Consider the following 21,006-nt stretch of genomic DNA (forward strand, 5'->3'; position numbering starts at 1 on the left):
GACAGGTGCTAAGGAGAAGGGAAGAGGTTTATTCAAGTGCCAGCCTCCTGAGAAGAAGGGGGACTCTGGTCCCAAAGCCCATCCTCACACCTCAGTGCAGGAAGGGTTTTTTTTAGGAGGGAGAGAGAGAGCAGAGCCAAGAGGTGAGGGGGAGGGGGCTGTGGACATGCCGTGGCGTCCTTGCTGGCCCTGAAATGGATCTTTAATCACAGCCTGCAGAAACTGGTCAGAGTCAGCAAGCCACCCACACCCAGGCAGGATCCAGAATGGCCAGTTTCTGCAATACCCTAAAGAAAAAGGCTGTTAGGGAAGTCATGTAGTATTTGTCTTTCTCATAACATTCTCCAGGTTCATCCATACTGTCCCAAAGGGTAAAGCTTTCTTATTTTTTATGGCTAAGTAGTATTTCATTGTGTAAATATCCCATAGTTGTTTTATCCACTCATCTAATGGACACTTGGGCTGTTTCCGTGTCTTGGTGACTGTAAATAACACTGCAGTGAACAGAGAGGCACTTATGTTCCTTCTAATTAGTGCTTTGGGTTTCTTCAGATAAATTCCCACTAGTGGGCTCACTGGCTCAAAAGGCAGTTGCATTTTTAATTTTTTGCTGTCCATACTGCTTTCCACAGTGGCTGCACCAGTCTGCATTTCCACCAACAGTGCAAAGGGGTTCCTTTTTCTCCACATCCTCATCAGCACTTGTTTTTTGTTGATTTATTGATGATAGCCATTCTGACTAGTGTAAGGTGATATCTCATTGTGGTTTTAACTTGTATTTCTCTGATGGTTAGTGATGGTAAACATCTTTTCATATGTCTATTGGCCTTGTGTATGTCCTCTTTGGAGAAGTGTCTATTCAGGTCCTTTGCCCATTTTTAATTGGATTGTGTGTGTGTGTGTGTGTGTGTGTTGAGTTTTATAAGTTCTTTATAAATTTTGGATATTAACCTCTTATCAGATGTATCAGTGACTATGTTCTCCCACTCTGTGAGTGGTCTTCTTTTGTGGTAATTGCTGGGGAGTGAGAGGTATAAGGGGGATAAATGGTAATGGAAAAAACATAATTAAAAAGGCTGCTAGTGATTTATGGCAGGCTTGTGGTGTATGGTGTGTCAGACAAATAAGCTATACAGGACGTCTTCCCGTTGGCCTCGATGTGGATCTTTATGGTCCCTGTTCCTAAATTGGCCACCTGGATTATTTTGTCAGCTGAATTCCAAGAGTCTTGGGGTCAGGCTGCTTCCTAGGTTCGCACAGAAATCAAAACTCCTGAGCTGTAAACTGTAGCAAAAAAGCTTTTAGCATATAAGCTCTAGCTTTGAGAGAAAAATCAGGATAAAATAATAAGCTAGGTTTCATGTTTCCTAAGATTAACATGGGTAGTTTATGTAAATGCTTTTATTAGTAAATTTATTAATATATTCTTATTTTAGTTTTATTCTATGGCTATTTGGGCTAATATAAGTAGTATATCACATTCATTCCCCATTGCAATTTATTTACAAATACTACCTTATAGCTGTAATTGTAAATGTAGCTGTAGCTGGAATTACTCTTGCCAAGATAAAGAGAGAGATCTCTTCATTGTATTCTACTGGCTATCAGATGAACATTTCATAGTAGAATAAAAGCCACAGCCATTAAATATATATATATATATATATATATATATATATATATATATATGTATGTATCTTCCTGACACAGTTCCACTGGGAAAAGAGGAGGTTAAGTTTCATTCATGTGTTAGTATGAGCAACTTAATGAAAGCATCAGGTTTCTGTTAATTCATTCAACACAAATGTACTGAGTACCTACTATGTGTAGACTGTGTGAGGCCCTGGAATGCACTGATCACTAGGGTAGATCAGACTTCTCACTAAGCAGAACCTCCTCTCTAAAAAGGGATATAAACAAGGAACCCTTTGCCCCATGGGAACATGCAGTCACTTAAACTTAGGATGTTTTGGAGGGCTCCCAGACGTATCCTGTACACATGAGGATTTCTCAGCTTCAATACTATTAACATTTTGGCCAGTTAATTTGTTGTGGGGGCGGGACACTGTCCTGTACATCATAGACTGCTTAGCAGTGTCCCTGGCCCCTGCCCACTAGATGCCACAATTTGGTGAATGTCTCCAGACATTGCCAAATGTCCCTGCAGGGACAAACACACCTCTGGCTGTTCACTGTCCTTGTTTCCCTCCTGCCGGTAATGGAAGAGTAGATAGGTGCTGAAAACAGTTGCTCCAGTGTCTGCATAGAGCTAGGAGTGAAAGGCACCAGAAGTCATCAGGTGTTTTTGACTAGAGAAGCGCTATAAATATACGATTCATCATTTAAGCCCCAGGATACTGAGAAAGGGAGTCTACTTGCAGAGAGCACTAGTCTTTCAACTGGCCACAATTCCCTACAAGTGCAAAGTAATTAAACCAGCAAATAATCGAATGAACTCTTCTTCTGAATTCGACAGTGGCGAAACCTGAGGCCCAGGTAAGCTGAATAAAGGAACTTCCATTAAAGCTCATCAGACTCAACTGCTTTATTGGGCTTGTCCACGGTGAGATGGTTGAGGGTATCATAGCCTGGTCACCTCGTGCACCTAAGCGTAGTTTTTAGGAGACTCTAAACATCCTACTTTTATAGAAATTTAAGCTGAGAACTCCAGGCCTCCCAACTGGGATAATGCTTAGGATAGTTCTATCTTAAGTGTTTGTCAAACTAGATGTCTATTCTCTTTCAACTCAATGAGATTATTTTCAACAACAATTTATGCAGCCTGTCCAGCGCTAAATCACAAAATCAAGAGTATGAGTGTTCTTACTTGCTGGAGTCTATACACATGGCTAGAAAATACCATTTTTGGAATCCATCTCCATATTCCTATCTATCCTTTGCATATACAGAAATCCACCCTTCACTGGTGGCTTTGGAGTCCACTGATAGGAGATAAAGGTCATCTGAAATGGTCCTCTGATGCGCACAACCACAGGTATGCCGAAGCTGAACTTAGCTCAGGTTTCCCCAATCTGGACCACAGTCGGGAAGCCCAATGTCAGCAGTAACTGGCTTCAGAGTAGAATTCAAATATTCCCAAGTCCTCGTCTTTCTGAGTTCCTCCTCCTTATACTATCCACCAGGTACCACCCTACCCCTTTCCTTTGACTCTTCGTCAGTCACGTGGGATAAGCAAAAAGTACCTACATTTCCCAGGGTGCTGCGGATCACTTCTCCCTCTGATTGGTGGTAACTCGAGAGATTCTCTCACCAGCCCTTCCTGCGCAAACAACTTCTCAAGCCTTCATTCTCCAAAGTGCGGCCAATGCCAGGTTGTAGTAGGTAACAAACTTTCTCAATGATCACATAGGGAAACAGCATGTTGTGAAGAAAAACTTCAAATTAGATATTTGATCTCACTGCTCCTTAAATGTGCCTGTCAGTGTCCTTCCACATAGGGTACCCTGCTGACCACCTCCTCCATGTCCCCCTGTGGTTCTGGCTTATAATCAAGGTATCACCACTCCTGCCCTGCCTACCCCTCTCCCCTCCCCCAAGCCCCAGTTCAGGGCCCTGCCTGGGCCCTGTCTTCAGAATCTTTCTCCACAGACTTCTCTCCTCCAAGAAAAGAGAAATACTTAACCTCTTTTGCAGAAACACCACCTGCCCTCAAGATAAACTTTTGCATTTTAATGCAGAGCAATTTAGTTCCTTTATCCCAAATTCTCCCTTCCACAATAGGGTTGTGAGGGAACAAGGCTCATGGATATTTCCCCCAAAATTGAAATGCAATTTTCCCTAAAGATGTTCTGCAACTATTTCTGGAACAACAGGCTCAAATGTTAAAATAATCTGGGTCTTGTACTCACTACCCGCACAAACCAGCTGGCCAAAGCTGGACAGCCCAAAGGAAATGACAATCGCCCATAGGACCAGAGCTAGGTCCAGACAAGCGAAGCCAAGCCGCGGTGACTGATTACAAGTGAAGGGGCTTAGACAAGCTGTGTTGAAGTGGACTCGGCAATAGTGAGAGAGATAAGCAGTGTATCCCAGAAGCCAGGCAGGTGACCAGGAGCCAGAAATATGCATATATGGAAAATGAAGTTCAGGACCAAACAAGAAAGCAAGCTGGGAGGAAGTGTGATCGACTTTCACCGCCCTTCTAAGGCGCCCTTCTTTTGATTCTAAGTTCTTCATCTCAAGCCACCAAGAAATCCTGGTTGATGCTCATGTCTCCAGACCAGGGTGAGCAGCAGGGACGAAGCAGAAGGGGGAGATGAGAGTGTGCTTTAAATACAGTGCACATCAAATTCACTTCACCGGTCCACTATTGGTGTGTATTTGAGTGTTTCCTTTTTTATTACCTTTTTAAGATTTTAGTTTTCAATCACAGTTGACATTCAATGTCATTTTATATGAGTTTCAAGTATAGCAGTTAGACAGTTACAAAACTGACCAAGTGACCTCCCAATAATTTGAGTGCCCACCTGGCACCGTACATAATTATTACGATCCTGTTGACTATATTCCTTGTGCTGTACCTTACATCCACACGACTATTTTACCAATTGGTGTTTCTTACTCTCCTCACCTTTTTCACCCCAACCCCCTCCCATTTGTAGTAACCTTCAGTCTCTTCTATGTATCTGTGAGTCTGTTTCGGTTTTGGTTTTTGTTCTTTAGATTTCACATATAAGTGAAAAAATATGGTTTTTGTCTTTCTCTGAATTATTTCACTTAGCATAATATCCCATAGGCCCATCCATCTTGTCACAAAGAGTAAAACTGTATTCTTTTTATGGCCAAGTAATATTCCATTGTATGTATATACCGTATCTTCTTTATCCACTCATCTACTGACGGGCACTCGGGCTACTTCCCGTATCTTGGCTATTATAAATCATGCTGCAATGAACACAGAACTGTGTACATGTTTTTTTAATTAGTGTTTTGGATTTCTTTGGGTATATACCCAGAACTGGAATTCCTGGGTCATAAGGTAGTTCTAGTTTTAGTTATTTGAGGAAGCTCTATACTGTTTTTCTAGAATGGCTGCACCACTCTGCAGTCCCACCAACTGTGCACAAAGGTTCCCTGTTCCTCACTTCCTTGCCGATACTCGTTGTTTGTTGATTTATTGATGATAGTCATTCTGACCAGGGTGAGTTGATACCTCATAGTGGTTTTCATTTGCATTTCTCTGGAGATTAGTGACCGAGCATCTTTTCATATGTCTATTGGCCATTTGTCTGTCCTCTTTGGAGAACTGTCTATTTAGATTCTCTGCCCATTTTTTAATTGAATTGTTTGTTTTTTAATGTTGAGCTGCATGAGTCCTTTATAAACTTTGGATATTAACTCCTTATCACCTGTATCATTGGCAAATAACTTCTCCCATTGAATAGGTTGTCTTTTCATTTTGTTGATGATTTCCTTTGCTATCTAAAACATTTTAGTTTGATCTAATCCCATTTGATTATGTTTTCTTTTGTTTCTCTTGCACAAGGAGATATAGCAGAAAAAATATTTACTAAGAGAAATGTCAGTGAGGTCACTGTCTATGTTTTCTAGCAGTTTTATGATTTTGAGTCTGACATTTAAGTCTTTAATCCATATTTATTCTTGTGTAAGGTATCAGAAGGTGGTCTAGTTTCAGATTTATTTGCATGTGTCTGTCCAATTTTCACAACACCATTTATTGAATAGGCTGTCTTTACCCCATTGCGTGTTCTTACCTCCTTTGTCATGGATTAATTGACCATATAGGCATGCATTCATTTCTGGGCGCTCTGTTCTATTGCATTGATTTATGTGTCTGTTTTTATGCCAGTACCATGCTATTTTGATTACTACAGCCTTGTAGTACAGGTTTACATCAGGTAGCACAATACCTACAACTGTTCTTTCTCAAGATTTCTGTGGGTATTCTGGGGTTTTTCTGTGATTCCATATAAATTTTCAGATGATTCGTCCTAATTCTGTGAAAAAAGCTACTGGCATTTTGATAGGGATTGCACTGAATCTATAGATTGCTTTGGGTAGTGTGAACATTTTAGCAATGTTAATTTGTCCTATCTGAGAGCATGGTGTATGCTTTCATTTATTTATGTCTTTATCAATTTCTTTCTTTGTGGTATTAGAGTACAGGTGTTTTACCTCCTTGGTTAAATTTATTTCTAGGCATTTTTTAAATGCAAGTGTAGATGGAATTGTTTTCTTAACTTCTCTTTCTGGTAGTTCATTATTGATGTATAAAAATAAAATCAACTTTTAAATATTAATTTTTTATCCTGCTACTTTACAAAATTCATTCATCAGTTCTAGTAGTTTTTCTTGCAAAATCTTTAAGGTTCTCTCCATATAGTACCATGTTATCTGCAACTAATGACAGTTTTTTTTTTCTTTCTGATTCAGATGCCTCTTATTTCTTTCTCTTATCCAATCATTGTGTCTAGGATTTCTAATACTACAGTGAATAAAGTGGCGAAAGTGGACAACCCTGTGTTGTTCCTGATTTGAAGAAAAATGTTTTCAGCTTTTCCTTGTTTATTATGCTGTTTGCTGTGGGTTTGTCAATATGGCTTTGATTATGCTGAGGCATATTCTCTCTAATCCAACTTTTCTGAGAGTTTTTATCATAAATGAATGCTGGATTTTCTCAAATGCATTTTCCATATCTATTGATATGACTACATGATTTTATCCTTCATTTTATTTATGTGGTAAATTGACTTGCAGATATTGAACCAGCTTTGCATCCTTGAAATAAATCTCACTTGATCATGGTGTACAATCTATTTAAAGCATGGTTGAATTTCATTTGCTAGTATTTTCTTGAGAATTTTTGCATCTATGTTCACCATGAATATTGGCCTATGATTTTCTTTTTCATGTGATGTGTTTATCTGCTTTTAAAATTAGAATAATATATCGCTTTTCGGCCTTTTGGCTAAGGTCAAGTGTAGTATCTGTTCTTATCAGTTTAAAATTAGAATAATACTGGCCTCATTAAAGGGGCTTGGGAGAATTTACCCCTTTTGAATTTTTTAGAATAGCCTGAGAAGGAGAGGTGTTAGTTCTTCTTTGAATATTTGTTAAAATTCAACTGTGAATTGACCGATACAGGACTTTTATTTACTGGGAGCTTTGGGACTATTGATTTGACTTCACTGATTATTGATTTGACTTCAGTTGATCTGTTCAGATTTTCTGTTTATTCTTGATTCAGTGTTAAAAGATTGTATGTTTCTAGGAATTTATCCATTTCTTACAGACTGTCCAATTCATTGGCATATAACTGTAGTATTTTCTTATAATCATTTGTGTTGCTCTGGTGTTGGTTGTCACTTCTTCTCTTTCATTTCTGATTTATCTATTTTGGTCCTCTCTCTTTTTTTGTTGATGAGTCCGGTTAAAAGTGTATCAATCTTGTTTATCTTTTCAAAGACCCAGCTCTTGATTTTATTAATCTTTTCTACTCTTTCTTTTAGACTTTATTTCATTTATTTCCACTCTGGTCTTTATTATTTCCTTCCTACTCACTTTGGGCTTTGTTTCTTGTAATTTTTCTAATTCTTTTAGGTGGAAGGTTAAGACTGTTCTTTTGAGATTTTTCTCATTTCTTGATGTGGGCCCACATTGTTATCAAAAGCAGTTGTGGGACTGCTTGTACTGCGTCCCACAGACGTGAGGTCATTGTGTGTTCATTTTCATGTGTCTCAAGGCATCGCTGGATTTCTTCCTTGATCTCATTGTGAATCTCCTCAGTGTTCTGTAATTTCGCTGTAGTTTCACGTGGTCACAGGAGTGTGGCACCCACCCACTCTATCATCTTAACCAGAACCTGAATGTGTCCAGCTTTTAACTATATAAGCAAGGCCACGAATTTTATTGTTTGCTTTTTACCAAAATTTCCGTACACTCATACCTATTTCCATCAGATACATTTTTAGAAGTGTAATACCCAGGCAAAGGAATAAATATTTCTCTAATTTTGACATAACATTACCAAAAAACCTAAGTACGGCTGCTCACTGCTGGGAGGCCAATGTTTGAGATACTGGGGTAGGACGGAAAAGACTGCTTTTTTCAGGAAGCTGGGAGCCTGGGAACACGGCAAACTGAAGTCCAAAGACCATCTCTGAGGTTCTGAAGCGGACGGGTTTTAGAGGGAGGAATGGTTGGTAACAGCATCGGGCGCATGCTGGCCCCCCACACACCCCCCGGAGCTGGTACACAGTTAATCATTTGATTACACAGAGACTTTCTTGCCTCAGAACTACCATTCTGTACAGTCAGGCATGACCTTAGGTCATTCATTACCTCTCTTGAAGTCTCTGGTTCCTCAAAATAAGTTTAGCTGGGAAGTGTTGAAATAGCAGGAATTTTAGGGTTAGAACAAAGAGAATGTGTTTGAGAGAAGTGAAGGGTATAAAAGGCAACCACACAGAAAATAGTTCTCTCTTCGGGTTCACTCCTGAAACAAGCCTCTTCTTCAGACCATGAAGCTCAAGGTATTGTTGCAGCTCATGTGGCTTTAGTGGAACTGAGTTTCTAGCTAGCCTCTTCCTTTCTCAATTTCCTCAGTTGCCCTCTCCATTTTAAGAGCTCTCTGCCTCTACTTCAAAAATGGCATTTTACTGTTTCTCATAGTGTCTGGGCTACCTAATTAACTGCATCTTGTTTTTTTTATCAGTATTTTACCAATAATAGATGTGATTTTGTTGTATAAAATTAGGAAAGTGAGTCACTGTAAGTTCACTGGCTGTTAACCTCCTTGCTTTGTGTACGTTGACTTGGGCATTCCTGGGTTGCATTTTGAGTTGTCTGTTTGCTGTCCTTTGTCCCCCTAGAGAAGAAGAGCTTTCTGCAGCAAGAAGCATAACATTTTGGTTTGTTATTCTAGAGACCTGAGCACAGTACCACAGATATTGGTTAAATGACTGCCTATTTTACCCTAATGTATACATTATCACAGTGTTTTACCAAAAAGAGATGCAAACACCAGGAGAAAGTCAGGAAGACCAAAATGGTACTTCAGAAATGGATGGGTGCAAGTGTGCAGACAGCCGAGCAGCTGTGAGTCTGTCGCCTCAGGTTCCCTGCCCTAGGGCACAGGAAGAGGGTGTGTGTTCTTGGCCACGTAGGGGTGATTGTCAGGGGATCCCCATACTTCCCCATACTTTCGTGACAGCTCTACTTTCGCAAGCTGCTGGCATAATGGGATCACGTAGGTGAACACCACGATGGCCTTCCAGGCCCCACCGATGCATGCCCCTGGGACTACATGTCTCTGTGTCAGGCACTCCCAGTTCAGGTTCGACCCTGAAGAGACAGATGGACAGCCAGTCTCTAACTGCCCCCGCCTGTGGGGTGAGAGGTTGAAAAGAGGCAGTTTTGCTTAGAACAGGGGATCCAGCCAGTACAGAAACTATTTTACTTGGAAATCATCAAACAAGTTCTCTTTCGTTCCTCCCTTGCCCTGCCCCCAAGGATGTTTATTCAGGTTTTCAGCAGCATGAAAATCAAAGTTACTGTTATTCCCCATCTTAATTAGAAACTCCTATGCCAGCAGCCTTTCTCTCTCCTAGCAAACTTCACCCCACTTCCTCCCACTCCCAACTCACTCACCTTTGTGTGTGTGTGTGGGGGGGGAGGTTCTGAAAGAAGTATGCTGTATCCCTGATTTATTACTGTTATGGGATAGAAATGGGCCTGGGGCAGGTCTGCCTCAGGCCAGCAGGCAGCATGTGTGTTCCCGTCTTTGTGCAGGAAGGATTTCACAATGAGTCCGGCTGGTTTTGAGACTATGTTTATTAAAGGTGGGGACAGTGAAACAAGACAGGGCTTAGCATAGAAGGAGCAACAGGAGAGCCTAGGCTGGACTCCCTCTTTGGCTCCTAGAAATGTTATAGGGAAGAAGTGAGCCTAGGTGGGGCTGCTGCTGGCTCACTGGGAAGTGAGAGAAAAAGGAAGAAGTCGGATCAGGGGGTGAACTGCTGCCCATTTGCACTCCCCTGGGTGCAAATCTCATGGGGACCCTTAGGGTTGAGGACGTGCACACCAGTGAGGGAAGAAGCGGGGGAAGGGAAGGGTGCAGGGGTGCTCCTGGAAGGAAAGCACATCCCATTCACCTCTGTAACAAAGCTTTGGAGCCATAAAAAGTAGCCCACTCTTCTGAAAGTGGCAGGGCTTTCCTGGTTTGATAATCTGGAGACTTGAGGATGTGGGACCAGTCAGGCACCAGGCTGAAGGATTTTCAGCTGGATTTGGGCTGCGTGTTTGGGTCTCTGCCTGGGCACCAAACTCAGTGTCAGAGCATCCCAGACGCCAGGATCCCCTCACCCAACAACCCCTCCCCCTGCAGCGAACACGAAAACGAGGCACAGGATTCTCAGAAGGACTCAGTGAGTTGTGCATTGACGCGGTAACCAGCACAGGGAAGGGAAGGGAAGAGACCTGACACACTAAGTGATCCGAAGCACTAGGCATGTAGTAAAACACAACCTAAGAGTGAATGTCTTTTTGCTTTTTGTTTTTCAGGCAAATATAAACTACTTTATTTCTCCAAATATTTAGAAAGCCAAATTGGGAAACTAAATGTTTCCTTTTTTTAATAAAAATTTTTTTTTATTGTTGACAACATTACAGATTAGATGTTTTTGACTGGACATAACAGGTGTTCTCTTTTAAGATGTGTAGGAAATAAAATGATTGTCTATGCACTGAAGAACCTGATATTTAAAGGGGTTGCATAGTACTGTGTTGCCTATGAAATGCAGATAATCCTGCAGGTTTTCATTGTCTGATTTGTGGGTTCAAAGCAGAATGGTCTCTCCACAAGAATGGCCAAAGAGTTCATCACCATTGCCCAAAAACCTGCTCTTCTTCCTGTGTTCCCTCCCTTGGCAAATGGCACTGCAGTGTCCCCTACCCAGAACCTGAGGTACTGCAGCAATCTCTTACCTGCCCTTGTTTTTCCATCTCAGATTCCTTCCCTACAGGATTGCCTACAGAGATCTTTCCAAAACACAGTTCTGATCATATCCCTACCTTTCTTAAGACAGCACTATGACCACCCACTGAAGTCATAGTCTTTAGCAAAACGTAACATTCACCACCAAGTCCTAGCTGGCAAATCCGTTCTAGTTCTCACCTCTGACCCCTGCAGGCAGCGCTGCTGCTGGAGTCTGCTGAGCGCACTGCCCTACCTCCCACTCCCAAGGCCCAGGCTGCACTGCTACCTCTGCCTGTAACACCCATCCTCATCCCCAGCACCGGCACCTGGCTGACTCCCCAAAGTGTTCCTAACCAATTCAGGTATCAATGCCTCCAGGTATTCCCCAACAAAAAGAGCAAGCTTTGGATCTCAACATTTACTGATGATTTTCCTAGCAGCCATGCTGTAAAAAGTAAGAAGAAACCCGAATGAAAACACAGAACTCTGTGCCCTGCTTGGAACTCACAGTAAAAACCTACCCAGAGACTTCAGGATATTAAATGGATACTGGATTTTACTAGGCTAGCACAACACCTGGCATGTACTTAAAACGGCAGTGGCCAGCTGTCTGAATGCCCCCGTCCACCCCACCCGAGTATGTCCCTCCCCGATGACTCTCAGTGCTTCCCTCCACCCTTGCCCCTGCCACACTCGGGTGTCTTCATCTGCTTGCTTGTCTGTGTCCTCAACTAGACTGAGGACAGAAACTGGCCATGGTGAACTTTCACTTCCGTTTTTCTCACATGAGCAGGTAAACAATGGTTTCTAGAAATTAAACTTGATTTGATGGACTGGGGTTCCCGCAGTAGAGTAAATTCTTTACATAAAAGTACGGCGAGTCCTCCCAGGTCAAGGAAGGAACCAGCACGAAGGGAGCGGGGCGACGCTCTGACACTCTGCCCTTTCCAGTCTGTCACAGAGAGCTTCGCCCGAGTGATCCACGGCTTGACCGTGGGCCACCTGACGGATCGCGTGGTTCAGAGGAGCAAGAGGATGATTCTGGACACCCTGGGCGTCGGGCTCCTGGGAACCGGGACAGAAGTGTTCCACAAAGCCAGCGAATACAGTAAAGTAAGAAGCCCGGGTCTACTTTGGAGATGAAGCAAGTGTGCACTCAGGGGGGCCCCTGAGTGTACCCAGCGGCGTGTGCATGTTGCATCGCTCTGCTCTTCATTTCAGGGGTGGTGCTTGGTTTAAAAGCATCGTCATATGTAGTTTTATGCTACTTCTATGCTCCACTACCCAAGCTTTAACACTCACCCATTGTTTGACTAAGTCGCTGTCTTTAAGGCCAGTCTCAATACTAGGAAGGTCTCATCGTTTACTGCTGTTAGGACCGGCAGCACTTTTTATCTGAGAGTGTTAGAAGGAGCAGTCCCTACCCGCGATGATTCAATCCTGCAGAGAGAGTCCGGAGAAGAAGCCGGGCTGGCACTCTGAGCAGAAGGTGACTGTCTGTGGGCGACGCAGCCCCACTTTCCAAACCCCGTGCTTGGTGCAGGCAGTTCACCTTCCCTAGTACCTACCCACAGGGAGCGGGTGAGAGTCGATCCAGACCCCGCTCCCTGGAGCACTCACGGATCAAGGTCCGGGGCTGAGCGGCGGAGCCGCCTCTCACTTCTATGGAGAAAGCTGTGTGTTGTTCTACAAGAAAGAGATGAATCAGTCCAACGGTTAAGGCTTTGGTCTAGCGGAACACAAAGGGTTCAGACAGGACTATTAATGTGATGCCTCCAAAGACGGAGCATGGCTCTTGAAACGGGGCCTGGGCTACACTCACACTCTGTCCCCTATGTCGCTGACCGACACTCTCTTGTTCCAGATCTACAGTTCCAACGTATCCAGCACTGTTTGGGGCCAGCCAGCCTTCAGGCTCCCACCGACGTATGCGGCTTTTGTGAACGGCGTGGCTGTAAGGAGCTTTGCATGTCTTTGCAACTGTTAGACGAGTGTAATCATTTTTGGAGTCAAGAAATATCTCAGAAATCACTCTCACTTTCGTGTTTTTAATGATGACATCACGCAAATTATAGAGGTGAAGTGGCCTGCCTTCTCTCCTATGCAACAATGTCCATTTTCATGTTGTAATAGTGAATTTACACTTTCCCAATAGATTGTGATGTGGAGGAAATAAGATAGGATTTAGATAAAGTCCCTTCTAAGGCATCTCAACTTCAGACTCTGAATGCATAAAGCAGAGAACATAAAACCCAATAACCAGACTCAGATCCTTCTCGATTCCTTTTTATTTTTGTGGCTGGTACCACTTTCTATCCAGTAACCAGCCTTTCATTCATTCATTCATCAAATATTTATTGAGAAACAAATAATGGCTATATGGTATCTATTTTCTGAACCAAAAATCAACATTTCTTGTCTGACAATGTTGAAGCTTTTTTCTATGTGTCAAGGGTAGTACACAGATATAATATGGACATGAATGTGTTGGGATTTCTGAGATATATTTATGGTTTTGGGATCAGTAGCTCAGCATATTGAAAGCCAAGCCCAATAGTGCATTTAGGAATAAATGTCCAGTAAGTAGTGGAAAATGCACCAGCCATATTCAATACACACAAAAATCCATTTTTAGATGAACTTCTGGTGGTTACTATTTCATATAAGGAAAAAGCAAACGGCTGGGATAAAAAGGAATAAAACCTTATAGCAGAAAAATAATGATTTTTAAAGTATAGCTTAGTATATAATCTTGGTTCAAGAATTCTTGCAACTTCTCCATAAGTTTAAAGTTATTTCATAATAAAAGGTACAAAGACATATGGCCTGATACGGCATAAATGGCATCAAAGTGTTAGTGTGACTTGTTTGGAGGGTGGCAGAGGAAGGGAGGGGGAACGAGTAGCAGCCACCCAATTCCACGGCTTTGTCTGTCTATAAGGTGAATATAGATCTTTTCAGGGGCTGTGGCAGAGAGCTGGTCACCTGCGTGGGACCCAGGCTCCTTGGGGCTCACTAGCTGCTCCCCGAGCTACTGCCCGATCTTGGCAGAGGGCAGCAGGTCCAGGGCCCAGCTATGTGATGAAGATTCACAACCAGTTCATAGGGTTTTTTTTCCCCCCAGAGAATCAAGATCTAAAAATCTCCATCAAGCTAGGTAATTACTAAATTAAACCCTTACTGACCCCAAAGCCGTTGCGTCCCAGGAAATGCATTTTGGGTTTTGGTTGTTGTTTGTGTCTGTTTGCATAGATCCACTCGATGGACTTTGATGACACGTGGCATCCTGCCACCCACCCTTCCGGAGCTGTCCTTCCCGTCCTCATGGCCTTATCAGAAGCCCTACCTCCAAGTCCAAAGTTGTCTGGCCTTGACCTACTGCTTGCTTTCAACATTGGGATTGAAGTGCAAGGTCGATTACTGGATTTCTCCAAGGAAGCCAGTGACATACCAAAAAGGTATGGAAAATATTTGCCCCATGGAGAGACAGCCATATTCCCCTCCATCTGTCAATCACTACCTCTGTAGTGCTTTCTGATGGAAAGGCTAGCTCAGTTGAACATGGTAATATTCGTGTTAGCAGGTAAGTCAGGTCATCAGCCACATATCAAACCATATACACAAAGGTGTGTCTTCAGAAATGCTAATGAAAAGTGCTCTTCGGATTTGGAAAGCCAATCCAGAACATGAAATACACTGGGGTCTCTCATCCCGGGGTGACTCAGGTCATTCTGGCATCTGTGGGTACCCTGAATATTCCTGATCCCATCAAAGCAGAATCTACTGTGATAGGTATTAGCATTCTTCAGACTAATGAGAACATTCAGAATATCCCAAACCCAACTGTTCAACCCATAGATCAAAAGTGGTCAAATGTTGGCTGTATCGTATGGTTCAATACAGTATTTATTTTGCCACTTGATCCAGTCTGCTAAGAAAAGCGTAAATTTGAATACCAAGTGAACTTCCACAGTTTCTACATAGTCCTTAATTTTTATGGTTATTTACATGGACTTTCAGCAATCGACCACTTTTGCCTTTCTCCAATAATTGTAAAAGTATCACTTATAAAAAATTGAGTATATCTCAGGCTCTATTATAAGCATATGAATTCATTCAAAAGTCATAAAATCCTGTAAGATAAGTACTACTATTATCGCCATTTTATGTTAAAGAAAACAGGTACAAAGTTTTCCCAAGATCGCTCAGCTAACAAGTGGAAGAGCTGAGATTTGAACCCAGGCAGACAGTATCTAAGCTCCTGATCACGACAATATCCTGCCTCCTGGTGGTTGAGGATTGTAAATCTCCAACTCTTTGCTTTTTGCTTTTTAGGTTCCACCCCCCTTCAGTGGTAGGGACTCTGGGGAGTGCTGCTGCTGCATCCAAGATTTTAGGGCTCAGCAAGACAAAGTGCCAGGAGGCCCTGGCTATTGCAGTTTCTCACGCCGGGGCACCCATGGCAAATGCTGCCACTCAGACCAAGCCTCTCCACATGGGCAATGCTGCCAGGCATGGGATGGAAGCTGGTTTCCTGGCAATGCTGGGTCTCCAAGGAAACAAGCAGGTCTTGGACACGCAGAGGGGCTTTGGGGCCTTCTATGCCAACTATTCCCCCAAAGTCCTTCCAAACCTAGATTCTTACACTTGGCTCCTGGACCAGCAGGATGTGGCTTTCAAGCGTTTCCCTTCCCACTTAGCCACCCACTGGGTGGCAGACGCAGCTGCATCCGTGAGAAAGCACCTTGTAACAGACAGAGCTGTGCTTCCCAGTGACCACATTGAGAGAATCGTGCTCAGAATTCCAGATGTCCAGTATGTAAACCGGCCTTTCCCAGACTCAGAGCACGAATCCCGTCACTCCTTCCAGTATGTGGCCTGTGCCATGCTGCTTGATGGCGACATCACTGTCCCATCATTCCACAGATGCCAGATCCACAGGCCACAGGTGAGAGAGTTGCTTTGTAAGGTGGAGCTGGAGCACGCCCACGACAACCTGCCAAACTTCAACACATTATACTGTGAGATAAGTGTCACCCTCAAGGACGGAGCCACCTTCACAGAGCGGTCTGATACTTTCTATGGTCACTGGCGGAAGCCACTCAGCCAGAAGGACCTACAGGCCAAGTTCAGAGCCAATGCTGCCAGGACACTGTCCTATGATACAGTAGAAAGACTTATAGAGACAGTGGACAACCTGGAAGATCTCAAGGACTGTTCTGTGTTAACCACACTTCTTAAGGGACCCTCCCCATCAGAGATGGCTTCACAGTCTATCGAGCACTGAACAATCTCATAACACAGTCTCCCTGAGGTTTACCCTTATCTGAGTGACTTTATATTGGGGGAAATTCAATGATCTGCTCGTGGTCAGCTCAGAAGAGAATGCAGCATGATGGAGAGAGTGCAGACATCTAGCTGGTTGTACTTGGAGGACGCTTGTCCTGCAAATTTGTAAGACTGTTCCAAGTGCCTAGAGCAAGATAACACATATGCAAGAAACACAGGCAAGGGATTTTGTAAGCATTCGTAAAGCTGAATTTCAAGTCACCTGTGACTTGCTTATATAATTAATCTTTTCAGAGGACTTTTATGAACGTCATGAGCCTCGGACCGTGGGAGGAAGTTGAACCTGTACGTGTATTTGCTGACAGTCGTGAAGGGGTCTCTGGTCTGTGGTGCCGCCAACAGTTTTCTCAGATCACGGCTTATTAGAAGCTCTGCACAGTGGGGGGACGGGTGTTGGGTTTAAAGATAAGAGCTTAGGGGGTTCAAATCCTGCCTCTGCTACATCCTAGATGCCATTCTGCCTTAGTCTCTCTATTTGTGAAGCAGAAGTAAAGAGCGGACTGAAAAACAAAGCAGTTTGGCTCCGGAAGCCATGCTCTTAATGACAACACGCCACCTTTCATTACAAAAAACATGTTTGAGAAGTGGATAATGAACAAAGAGTCTGAGATATAATAAAGACTGACAACACAAAACTGTACATGTCTATAGTTAAATAAATATTGACTACATAAAATAATAAAATACCTCATGGGATTAAAAATTACAACATTAGCAGAGAGTTATTATAGTTAGTATGGTCTACATTTCTGGGATGACCAAGAAAAGGGCAAAGCTATTAACTCTAAACTTTGATTTGAAAGTATACATGTTGATATTTCTAGGGTAACCATTACAAATAAGCAGTAGAATATATTAATTCTAGGTCAATAGAGAGAAATACACAATTAGGAAAAATAATGCACAGGAGGCAAGAATGGAGGGCAGGAAGAAATACAGAAAAGGCAGAAAAGATATAAAATTATAGAAAAATTCAAATATACCTATAATTACAGAACAGTGAATGGACTAAATGCTCCAGTTTCAGAAGATAGACTGTGAACACATCTTTAAATGTTCCCTAGCTTTGTGAACGCCTACTTCACATGCGGTTCATTCGCTCACTCTAAGTGTGCAGCTCACTGAGCTCTGGTAGACTGGGAGGCTGGTGCCTCCACGGTCCAGCTCTGAGATGCTCCATCGCTGGGCCACATCCTTTACGGCTGCGTGCCGTGAAGCCCCGCCCCCGCCCCGCCCTCAGCCAGCACCTACCTGCTTCCTATCTTAATAGTTCTGTCTTATTCAGACATTTTTTATAGAAAATGGAATCATACAACACGTAATCTTATGTGTCTTTCACTTAGCAAAACAGTTTTGAGGTTTTTCCACGTACGTATCAGGGCACTTGATTCCCTCTTGTTGCTTAGCACTCCATTGTATAAATGTACTGCATTTTGTTTACGCATTCATTAGAGAATAGCTGCATTGTTTTCAGTTTGGGGCTATTACGAATAATGCTCCTATGAGCAATCTGATCCGTGTCTTTCTGTGGGCGTCCTTCCATTTCTCCTGGGTGGATACTTAAGAATGGGAACGCTGGGTCATCTGGTAAGTACGTTTAACTTTGTAAATACTGTTTTCCAAAGCTGCTCTATCATGTTGTATTTCCACCAGCGATGTCTACGAGTTCTGGTTTCCCCTTATCTTCACCAGCCCTTAGAACTGTCAGTCTTTAACATTTTAACCAGTCTAGTGAGTGTGTAGTAGTGTTTCAGTGTGCTTTTAATTTCCATTTCCTTCATGACTAATTCTTGCCCATTTTTGCCAATTGTTGTAATTACCTTATCTTATTATGGAGTGCTAAGACATATTTATATATCCTGGGTATAATATCTTTATCAGATATATGCTTTGCAAATATTGTCTCCCAGGCTGTGACTTGTCTTTTCATGTTTCTGTTGGTCTCTCTGGGGGATGGGGGTGAGTGGAGCGGGGACAGGAGGTGCAGGGGTTGAACAAAAAGGAAAAAGGACTCATGGACACGGACAACAGTCTGCTGAGGTTAAGGGGGATAAATGGCGACAGAAAAAAATACAATAAAATATTTTTTAAAAAAGCAAAAGTTTAAAATTTTTATCAAGTCCATTTTACCACATTTTAAAATGTTTACTGTTCCTGATTTTGGTGTCATCAGAAGGCTCTTTAAAAAAAATCCAGTTATATACTTTATTCAAGATACATAAGGATACAGACAAATTGAAAGTAAAAAGATGGGGGAAATATGGATAGAGTATTAATAAAAGAAAGCTGGAATGAACATATGTTAATATTAGATTAGACCAAAAAGAATTCAAGCAAAAAACTTTGCTAGAAATAAATATAATAATAATAATAATAATAATAAATTTAAATAATAATAATAAATTTAAATCATAAGGTAACTAAAATAATTCTAAATCTATATGCATCTAAATAATACTGAACAGCAAGGAGAAATAGATAAATCTAACATCATACTGAGAAAATCTTAAAATTTCTTTCTCAGTAATTGATACTTCAAGGAAAGCAAAAATAAATTATATAAGATTCAAACACAGTCAACTGTTTTATCTAATGGACACACTGAGAATTCTGCACCCAACCAACTACAGAATTCACAACTGTAAAAAGTCTCATAAAACATTTACAAAAGTGGACCATACACAAGTGTGAAGCTTCAGCAACTTTTCAGAGGATTGGACCGCAGAGATCACTTTTTCTAATCACAATGCAATTATGTTTTAAAAAGTCAATATAAAAAAAGGTGATTAGAAAAGCCTGATATGTGGCCCTCCCTGGCTGGTGTAGCTCAGTGGATTGAGCGCGGGCCTGTGAACCAGACGATCGGGGTTTGATTCCCAGTCAGTGCACATGCTTGGGTTGCAGGCCAGTTTCCAGCAGGGGCCAGTTCCCTGCAGGGGATACACGAGAAGCAGCCATACATTGATGTTTCCTTCCTCTCTCCTTCCTTTCCCCTCTGAAGATAAATAAATAATAAAATTTAAAAAAAAAAGAAAAGCCTGATATGTTTGGAAATCAACATTGTTGTAAATAAGTCTTGGGTCACAGAAGAAATTATAATGAAAATTATAAAATATTCACAATGAACCAATAAGAATAATACCTCATACCAAAATTTGTAGGATGTCGCAAAAGCTGTACTTAGAGATGTGTGGGATTTTTTATTGCTGGCTCTGTGTTACTTGGATTACGCTATTTCACAGGATGCAGTGTGTTGATTCTGATGAATTTGTTTGAACACAGCTGATAAAGAAGAAGGAAGAGGAAGTGGTTTCTGTTATGGCCTCGAGATAAAATTTCTTTAGTATCCTGTCTTAATACATTTCTGAAGTTTCTAGGGGCCAGATCTGAAGGCCATTCATAATACCCTCAAATAACCCCTGTTAAAAACAGGACAACAGGCCCAAAGTGGAGTCACTTTTATGCTGAGCCCTGTATCACCAAACCAATTAGTTTCATCCCTCCCAGAAATGGAATCTTAAGCCAGTCCATCAGGAATCTCCTGATCAGCATTGGTTGAGTCATCTGCCTGTTTGACTCCTGCTATCCCCCAAAAGAAGGCAACTTTGCAATAACCAACCTGCTTTTCCACCAAGCACAATGTCCTGTTCCTGCTCCCTCCTGCCTATAAAAGTCTTTTATTTTGTAAGCTCCTTGAAGCTCCTTCTCACCTGCTGGACTGGATGTTCCCCAAGTGGAATCAATTTGTGCTCTAACTCTTAAACATTTTACCATGCCTTAGTTTATCTTTTAACACCCCTGATGCACGGTCAGAGTGACAACAAGGGTTGGGGAAGACGTCTTTCTCCTGAGGGGCTAACAGGGCTCAAGGAGACCTTGAGATTGGTTCACGCCCACTAAGCTACCTGAAGGCAGGGGAACATTTGAAAGAATGTGGGTCTGTGGAAAGTACCTAAGCATCCTCCTCACTGGCAGCCCAGCACACTATCCACCCCCACAGCCCCACGTACAAAAACACAGAGAATGGAGGGAAAGCTTGGCTCCCCACATTCCTTTCTAGATGATTCCCTCCTGTGAGGGTCAAAAGCAAGGGCACTTTTGAGCCACGATGCTAGTGGAGACCTTCTGATGGGATGGGAAAGGTAAAGCTGAGCCCTTTGTCTCTTACTTCCAAGGGGCCCAAGAGCAAGAACTGAGTGGTCCATTTAGGTCTGGCCAGACAGCTGGGCACAAAACCCACACTTAGACTCTGGGACAAAGGCCCAGCTCACAGAGGTTCACAGAGGTTCGCGACAGCTTCCTCACTGTGTTTCTGCATCGTGGGTACATATCCCAGGCCCTCAGTCAAACTGACCTCTGCCCCAGACACAGTTTCGCAAGCTCTGAGGAACCCTAGCGCTGGCTATTGTATATGTTTGGGGGATTGCCCGAGACCACATGTTCGGGTATTCACCAAAAGAACTCATGGGCTTCAGCACATACTTGTACCTGTGGCTAAGGTTTATTATACTGTAGTGGAGGATGCATGGCACAATCAACAAGAAAAAAAGATACAGGCAGAGTCTGGAGAAATCCACGCATAAGCTTTTGGTGACTAGTCCTTCCAGCGAGGAGACCCATGATTTGCTCCTTTCTCCAGCATTGAAAATTCAATACAGGGTGTACAGTCATCCTGTGGTACCTGTGGGGATTGATTCTAG

The 21,006-nt window shown here is 42.5% G+C and overlaps 1 protein-coding gene and 1 pseudogene across 2 annotated transcripts; both read left to right on the forward strand.

The window, feature by feature from the left end:
- Nucleotides 1–6,929: 6,929 nt before the first annotated feature.
- Nucleotides 6,930–7,037, forward strand: LOC118996138 (uncharacterized; annotated as a pseudogene).
- Nucleotides 7,038–8,411: 1,374 nt separating this feature from the next.
- Nucleotides 8,412–16,941, forward strand: ACOD1 (aconitate decarboxylase 1). 2 transcript variants are annotated; one of them, XM_037059364.1, is made up of 5 exons: nt 8,412–8,513; nt 11,909–12,070; nt 12,822–12,911; nt 14,210–14,415; nt 15,293–16,941. In XM_037059364.1, the coding sequence occupies exons 1-5, from the start codon at nt 8,502–8,504 to the stop codon at nt 16,242–16,244; spliced, it is 1,422 nt and encodes a 473-aa protein (XP_036915259.1). In that variant the 5' UTR covers nt 8,412–8,501; the 3' UTR covers nt 16,245–16,941. The 2 variants fall into 2 exon arrangements, with proteins under 2 accessions (XP_036915259.1, XP_036915260.1); XM_037059365.1 differs by lacking the exons at nt 8,412–8,513; nt 11,909–12,070 and having other exon boundaries at nt 12,825–13,034.
- Nucleotides 16,942–21,006: the final 4,065 nt, after the last annotated feature.

This window comes from Sturnira hondurensis, unplaced genomic scaffold, assembly GCF_014824575.4.
Source record: "Sturnira hondurensis isolate 20B ecotype Veracruz unplaced genomic scaffold, ASM1482457v3 Scaffold0010812, whole genome shotgun sequence".
Lineage (NCBI taxonomy): Eukaryota > Metazoa > Chordata > Mammalia > Chiroptera > Phyllostomidae > Sturnira > Sturnira hondurensis.

What these genes read in the sequence shown, in the direction of transcription:
- ACOD1 (XM_037059364.1), top strand. An exon ending in AAGCCAGCGAATACAGTAAA is followed by an intron (nt 12,071 to 12,821) that starts GTAAGAAGCCCG and finishes CTCTTGTTCCAG; the next exon opens with ATCTACAGTTCCAACGTATC. An exon ending in GCCAGTGACATACCAAAAAG is followed by an intron (nt 14,416 to 15,292) that starts GTATGGAAAATA and finishes TTTGCTTTTTAG; the next exon opens with GTTCCACCCCCCTTCAGTGG.